Source organism: Talpa europaea (assembly GCF_964194135.1).
Source record: "Talpa europaea genome assembly, chromosome: 7".
NCBI lineage: Eukaryota > Metazoa > Chordata > Mammalia > Eulipotyphla > Talpidae > Talpa > Talpa europaea.
The window spans coordinates 64,396,787-64,405,005 of record NC_140074.1 but is presented as its reverse complement, the minus strand read 5'-3'; the positions used below and the strand labels follow the sequence as shown (position 1 = coordinate 64,405,005).

Sequence of the window (8,219 nt, the reverse complement as noted above, 5' to 3'; positions counted from 1 at the left end):
TCATTCTTCTTTGGCCCCCTCCTGCTCCTTCTTCCTCTCTTCCTCGTGCTGCTTCTCCAGCGGCCCACACTGATCCTAGAAGGTAGTGGGAGAAGGAAACACCATAGGTGGGAGGCGAGGGGCTGCTGGCAGGAGTGGACTGACCCCAGCACAATGGCACTGGCCATCCAGGACGGTAGCCCAGGATTGGCTGCTTCCTACTGTGTGACCTGGAGTGAGTCGCTTTCCCTCTCTGAGCCTCAGCTTCTTCACCTCCACAATGGGGCCTCAACCCTTTAGAATGGCTGGCACTTCCTGAGCATGTAACTGCCAAGCATTTCACCCTGTCTCCTGAATCCCTCACAACATCCCCATTTTGCAGATGGTGCAACTGAGGGTTGGGACAGCCACGTGGCCTGTCCTGGGCTCCCAGCCAGTGGGTGGAGGGGCAGGCTGCAGGCCAGGCGGCCAATTCCAGGGCCTGGGTTCATAAGCCTTTCCAAGGGTTCCTGGGAGCAAGGAGATGAGGGGTGCCATGGCAGTCAAGGGAGAGGACCTTAGGGGCAAAGCTGAGGAAGCTCTTCTCATTTTCATAATCATGAAGTACGTTCATGTAATGGAAACTGCTTATCAGCGCTGTGATTTCAGAGTATTGCATCAAATAGCAGCAAGGAAATCCTTCCGCAGGTTTAAAGAAAGTGTTAAGGAGACTGTTACACAGTTGGGATGGTGACCTGGATTTGCTGCACTTTGAAAACCCCCAGTATCCATTCTCTTGGTAGGAGTATGAGAAACCTGGGCGTGGCAGCAGCCATCAGTGAGAATTCCCTGTGTGAGTCTCTTCCCCAAATTCCCACTGCAGCTCCTTGGCTGTGCTGCCGCCTCTTGGTGGCCTCTCAACATTCCCCACCTCATCCAGCATTTTTCCTGATTCCCACTGCCTTCTCCCTCCTGGATTCTAGTCCACCCCGTGGCCTCTGGGAATCTCAACTCTCCCTGCAGCAAGGAGGGTGCTTCAGAGCAGGACATCGGTCTTGCTGTGCAGCCCTGGTGGCCAGCTTTCCTCTCTGGGCCTCTGGGGATGTCCAGGGCAGCACTGTCAGCGCTCCTTGCACTCACCTTTTTCTCATCAGTGAGAATCATCTCCGACTTGTGCATGCCCATGCACTCCGTGACTTCATGGAACTCATTCAGCTGCTCCTCACTCAACTGGGGCTTGTCAGCTGCAGGAAGGAGCAAGGGGCTGGCTGAGGCTGCTGGGATCCTGCGGACAGGGTTCCAGAGAGGTTTGGGGTTCTGAGGGCCACCCCAGGAGGAGATGATTAATGGTGCAAGGCCAGGGTGGGATGAGATCTTGGGGTACGTACAATAGATGGCAATTCCCATTTTCTGCTTGTCCTCTGGAAAGAAGGATAACATGAAGGTCCTGGGGTTCTTGCTGAGCAGCAGGTGGGCATGAAATTCTGTGTCATTTTCTGGAGGAGAAAGTCTCTTGGTGAGATGAGGGCCAGGGTCAGTGTGGTTCATGTGTCACAGGCGAGGACACTGGGGGTGTCCAGGGAGACACAGACCCCATCATTGAAGGCCAGGACAACATGGTACTGCATACCAGGCCTGGCCTGACTATTTTGAGTAGTATGGATCCTCCCGGAGACCAGCTGTCAGGGCCCTCTGGCCATCTGCAGAGGAGGTGAGGCCCAGCAGGAGCCTGAGGCCTGCCAGTGGAGTCAGCATTCCTGTGCTCCCACTGGGTGCCCTCTGGTGGTGATAGTGGGGCTGGGTGAAGTCACCACCCTTAGCTCCCAAAGGGGAAAGCAGTTGAGAGACAGGCAGGTCTGGAGTCAGCCCTGGATTTGAGTCCTGGCCCTAATTGCAGGTGTGTGGCGCAGGGGAAAACACTTGAGGTCTCTGTTTCCCCTATTCCTCGTCGGATCACACTAATGTTCTCCTAGGGCTGCAGGTGAGAATTCAGTGGGTTCATAGCAGCGCCTGGCACACAGCAAGAGTTTAAAACGTGCAGTTATTACTGACAGCTGTGTGCAGCATGGGTGTCTGTCCTGTGTTCTCTGTGCCCGAAGCCCTGTCCTGTGTCCCTGCTCCCCTCCTTTACACTGGTCCATGCTCCCTCTAACCACCCCTACCCTCCCCCTGACCCTTACCTTTTCTGACCATTGTCCCATTCTTCCGGTGGACCGAAAAGTGAGTGCTGTTGTAAATGCAGCGGTCCCCACTAGACCAGACAGCCGGGGAGAAAAGCAGTAAGACAGTCAGGGAGAAGTGGGCCATTGCCCATCATACATTGGGGCAAGAGTCGGGTGGCCATTACAATCATCCCTCCCCCTGCCAGGGACGTGGAGGCCGAGACCAGGAAGAGGGAGGATCCACTCAATCCAGCAACTGGGACTGGAAGCGGGGAGTGTGGGAGTCTTACATGGTCTGGTACACTCTGAAATATATCTTGTCCTCCGTCTTGTTGGGGGCAAAGTAGAAGAAGTACGAGTGGATACTTTTAATGGTCTGATTGAACTCAGGGTGTCGAAAGATCGAGGCGATATAGAACCACTTGCCAGAGAGCTGGGGAGAAGCCAGGGGTGATGGAGGCTGGAGCTGAGTCCTTGATGCTCAGCTGCGGCGAGTCTTGGGCTGATGTCCCTCCGTTTGGCAAACAGGAAGACTGGGCTCCAGGTGGGGAGTGGATATCCAAGAGCTCGCTCCATGCAACACCACCCACCCAGGTTGGGTGGCCCCTCTGTGCTTAGCTCAGTGTTCCCAACTAAGAAATTGCAATGGGGCTACTGATTTTGGGGGTCATGAATTGCCTCTAACTTCTACCTGGTGGATCAGAAATGCACCCCAGGACCCAGGAGAGGGCACGGACCATCACCAAATGGTGCGCAGGCACTCACCCAGTCCAAAGTGACATTGGTGATGGGCTTCGCCGTGAAGTTGGCACATTCTGGGCTCTGGGCACTCAGCAGAGGAAGGAGGCTCAGGACGGTGAGGGCCCAGGGCAGCGCCATGCTGATATGAGAGGCACCTGCAGCTAGGCAGCACTGGCGGCTGGAGGGTGCAGGGACTTTTGTAGGGAACAGTGGGCAGGATCCTGACTGGGACACATTCCAGGGAGAGTTTGGAAAATACCTTGTACAAAACCTTTTCTCCTTCCCCCAAAATCTACATTCCAAGTCTAATTTGGACCCCTGACCCGGAGAGGTGTCTAGGGCACAAAGGTCTGTCTTTTCAGAGCCAAGGTGGGCGTGGACTGGAGGGTTTCAATTAACATGTCTGGATTTCAATCCAGGGGCTGCGAAGCAATTGCACAGGTTTTCATCCACTTCCTGTTCCAAAGTACCAACATCTGAGCAGGTCGAGCCACCAATCAAAAGTTAAAGTCACCTAAGTTCCCAGGCTAGTGCGGTATCCATGTGGGTGTGGGGTAGGAGAGAATTTGGAGGGTGAGGGGAAATATGGATTCTACTCCAACTTGGTGTTCAACAACCGTGGAAGAGCAAAAGTTCAGCGGGGTCTCAGCCTAGCCCTGCAGGCAGGGACATTTCCAAAAGAGGAGAGCATCTCAGTTGACGTCTATGTCTGGAACCATCTCCCTACATCTAAACAGGACATTAAAACCTTGTGTCTCCACCCCCAGCATGCGAGTGGGGAGCTTGTCTGTCTTCTTCCCAATGTGTTCCCAATCCTGGAACAGTGCCCGGCACATGGTGGGTATTCAGTAACTACTTAGAATCACTATTTCCACTGCCCGTTTGTATTTCTACACCACAGGGGGAGGGTCAAAATTTTTGTATCCAAATAAATGCTTTCAGAACACATTTTCATGGCATGCTGACCATTGTGTAGACTTATTTATTGCATCATGTTTTGAATAATTTCTCACGGTTCAGCCTAGTTGGTAGTTACCATTTTAATGATTTGTAACCTCTCATTCATGTCCAAAATGCTACCCTAATTAATTCTGTCCTCTATACCTTGTATTTTACTTTTCCAGCTTTATTGAGCTACAGTTGTCTCTAGCATTTTATACTGTGATAGCCCCCTTCGAAGTCTCATGCCACAAGTGACCACATTGCTTGCGAAAATTGCGAAAAGAAAGAAAAGTATAAGTCTGCATAAGACTTGAGTTTTTTTCAAAATAGCAGAAACCTAGAAACCATTCAAATATCCATCCACCATTAAGAAAAGGGGAAAGCATGTGGTGATATTGCATTCAATGGAATATTACTGAGCAATGATACGGAATGAATGACAGATGCAGGTAACAACATGAATAAATCTTAAAAACACGCTGAGTAGAAGTTAGTCTGCTCATACTATATGCGTCATTTACATGAACAATAGAATAGTCCAAATTCATCTATAATGTAGAAATCATGTCAGAGGTTGCCTAGGGCGAGGAGAGCAATTTGATTGCAAAAGGCACAAAGGAACTTTCTGCAGTAGACGGCAATGTTCTATATTTTCTTTATGATGGCATTCACACCTGTATGTCCATTGGTGAAGATTCGATGAAATGTAAACTTCAGATGTGCACATTTTATTTTATGCCTCAATGAATTTGATTTAAAAAAAATCTTTTTCCAAAACAAACAAAACAGAACTTGACAAATCAATAATAATGATTTTTGAGGTTGCACAAATTTGCCGGTGTTCAAATAAGTCTCTTTCTACACATCCTTGTCAACACTAGAATTTCTCTTATTTTTTTCATTATTTTTGCAAGCTCCATTAGTTTTTTGGATTTGCATTGCTCTAACTTGATACTTGAAGAAATGATCAGGGCTTTTTTAGAGGAAAGACTGCTAATGAGCGAGAGGCGCAGGAAGGACCTGGAAGGTCTGTAGCTGGAGTTGTGATGGTGTCCGGGGTGACTGGAGCAACCCAGATTGAGGCTGGAGAGGTTGGTGGAATTCAAGCCTGCAGAGCATCTGTGCCAGGCTGAAGAGCTAGCAGTGGACTCTGGGTGTATGAGGAGAAATGGGGAGGTTTTTAGTAGCGTAGGATGGGAAGCGTTTGCTTGGCTCCAGTGAGGATAAAATAAGGTAGAAATAGGAGCATGGATTTGAGAGACAGATGGAAGCCCTTGCATGGTCCTGGTGAAACCTGATCGGGGGTACGGGTAGATCCAAGGCACTGTGTATGCAAGGAGAGGCTGAGGGTTACTTGGTGACAGCGCCACCATTGTGCTGTGTCAAGTGGGATTCGTGCTCAGAGCCCAGAGTTTGAGTAGGGATAGTTCCCTTCACCCCATCAACACACCCACACACAAGTTTATTAAATAACACATAAGCACTTCTGCCACTTGGGATCTGGTGCTAAGTGACACAAAACCTTAAACATGCTTTCTCACCGCCAACACCATTCAGACCCCTGGAGAACCACGTGTCACATCGTCCACTTTACCCCTGAAAAAACAAACCACTGTATCAAGTGTCCTGGGGCTCTGTGGGTTCCCTACCGCTGATACAGGAGGTGGACACTGTTTTAGAGGTCAGGGAGGATTTGGGGAGATTCAGAAGTAAGAGGAAAGACTAATGTTCTCATCCTTCTCTCTCAACAGAGAAAATAAACTCTTGCAATATTAACCCTTGTTTCACAATCATGCCAAAAGTCCACTTTCTTACAACACAGGATTGGGGAGGGCCTCCCCAGTTAGACATAGGCAGCGTTTACAAGCGTTACACATGATGGCTGAGGAACATTTGGCCACGTAGTCATTCTGAGCACACAAATGTGTAGGGAGGTAGATGGAAGACAGATCGGTGGACTGTCTTGACTCTTGACATTGGCAGCTAGAGCTTGACTGCTCACATTAGGAAGGGTTTTCCATTTATGAAATATTTGAACAAGCTTGATTTCATTAAATACATCTCCAGAACTAAAAATGTTCAAGTCGGCTTTATTTAAGTGCTTTTGTAGGCTACCCCCTGGGTATTGAGCCCTGGTCTGTGGGCCTCCATTGCTCGTCGGTAGAGATGCAAGGGGAGCCTGAGTGGGTCTTGGGCCGACCCAGAGCAGGACTCAATTTCTTTTGTCCAGAGCCTCTACCTCTGGCTTAACCTGCAGGTCTCCAGAAGTGACCCTCAGGGTATGTAGTGTGATTAGAAATATATTTGGGACCTCTCTCTGTCCAGAGAGCTGTCCTGTTGTTATTTGACAATAAACTTGTTTTAATGTCTTAAAAAAAATGTTTGATCTCCATTCCTTTTTTATTTAGAGTTGTTTATTTATGCATACAAGACTGGGGTACATGCCAGAGGTGTGGTGGATGAGAGGATTCAATAAAGACAGAGTGGGGAACAGAACAGGCAGATTGACTGAAATACAGGAGAGCTCTGCTGAACCAAGAGGGTAGCTCCCTGAGAGGGGATCAATCTCGTACTGCAGAGGCTGCAGATAGTTTCATAGTGCTGCATCTTAACCACTTGCGCCACCAGGGAGGCCTTGATCTCTGTTCTTGTTTGCCCACGCACAGCTACTAAAATCCTTGTGATCACTACTTGTCTTTTTGTGTAGTACTGAGTCACAGGGCAAGCGCAGAGCCCTGAGGGTCAGAATAGAACAGGAAAAGCTTCAGAGGAGGAAGGAGGCTCCAGAGATAAGGGCAAAAAATTCCAAAGGGAACTAATCAAACACCCCAGGACTAGGGGCAACTGGACATTCCAGAACAAGCATGAGAAAGAAATGTATGCTAAGTTAAGGGCTGGGACACAGAGACTTCATTCTGGGCACAGGGACATTAGGGCAGTGCGTGAGACCACTGAGAACTAACCAATCACAAAGAGACTGGTGGAGCTTTAGAATAATTAGGGAAAGAAGGTCTACATTCCCTGAGGCACCGCTCCACTGGGCTCCCTTGCCCCTCCCTGGCCTGGTTCCACCGACCTAGGAGTCCACTTTAGTTCTGTTCCCTTTCTACTTAATAAACTTAGGGTCTTGGGGCCTCCCTGGTGGCGCAAGGCATTAAGCACAAACTATGAAACTGTCCGCAGCCACTGCAACTGAAGTTGGATCCCAGGCCGGCCAGGGAGCTACCCACTGACGCAGCAGACCTCTACTGACTCTCCTGTTGCTCCCCTCAGCAGTGTACTTCAGTCAGTCTGCCTGTTCTGTTCCCCACTCTGTCTCTGATGAATCCTCTCACCCCCACACCACTGGCCTGTCCCCCAGCTCTTGTATGCATAAATAAATAAATCTTTAAAAAAAATAATATGAACTTTTTTTCCCCTCTAAACAAATCAGCCTCTTTTGACTTGCTTGCCTGAGTGTCTTCCAAGTTCCTGCTGCGGCGTTGTGAGACACCAACCAGCAGTGGTCGAGTGCCTGGGACTCGGCGCTGTCACTGCAGCCTGGGATCCGTTCCTGGCTGGGAGACTAGGCCTGGAAACCTGAAATCACGTATCAGTAATGAGGTGATTGCTGGCCATGGAGGAGGCCAGTGCTTTGGGGCAGCCTCAAGTTGGGAACTGGTTACCAGGGGAACCCACCCTGTGATTACAGGGTTGCAACTTTCAGTCTCACCTCCAGACCTCTGGGGAGGGGAGAGGGATGGGAGGTTGATTCAATCATCGACAGCCAATGGTTTAACCAACCAGGCCTACGTAATGACGCCTCCATAAAAATCCTAAGTTCCAGGGTCCAGGTTGGGGACCATGTACATGTGAGTGGGGAGGGACACACCTGGACAGGCTCTGGGGCCTCCACAGCCCTTCCCATATACCATGCCCTTTTACCCCCGCGCCCCCATCACCACCACCGTTTGACTGTTCCTGGCCTGCACTGTTTTATAATAAACTGTTAATCTAGTAAGAAAACAGCTTTCCTGAGTTCTTTCAGTTGTCTCAACAAATGATAAAGCCTGAAGGATTGGGCCGGTCAGTCAGAAGCACAAGTGACAAGCTGGACTTCATACTGATCTTGTGGAACTGTGCCCTCCCTTTGTGCGATCTAGTTTTGCCTCCAGTTACTGTCAGAACAGAATTGAATTGAGGACATGAGGTGTCCTCTGAAGTCACAGGATCATTTGGTGCAGGAGAAAACCCCCACTTCGGTGGCCAGAGTATTGGGAGAAAGGAAGGCTGCGCTTGCAGTGATAAGCGCAGAGTCTCTTCGCAGAGGCAGTCCTCCTGACACTGACCACAACGGGGCAGCGGAGTGACCTGGTTGATGCTTCCTCACCCCACAGCTGAATGCCAGTATATAACTGCAGATATAAGCCCAAAGTA

General features: G+C 49.7%; 1 protein-coding gene across 1 annotated transcript; it reads right to left on the bottom strand.

Annotated features, from left to right (window-relative positions):
• LOC311173723 (alpha-1-acid glycoprotein-like) lies at positions 1 to 2,999 on the bottom strand (the record flags this gene model as incomplete). Its single annotated transcript, XM_084237810.1, has 6 exons — positions 1 to 75; positions 1,099 to 1,202; positions 1,347 to 1,454; positions 2,139 to 2,209; positions 2,411 to 2,553; positions 2,886 to 2,999. 6 exons carry the CDS (start codon positions 2,997 to 2,999, stop codon positions 1 to 3), a joined length of 615 nt encoding a protein of 204 aa, XP_084093936.1.
• Between the last annotated feature and the right edge of the window lie 5,220 nt (positions 3,000 to 8,219).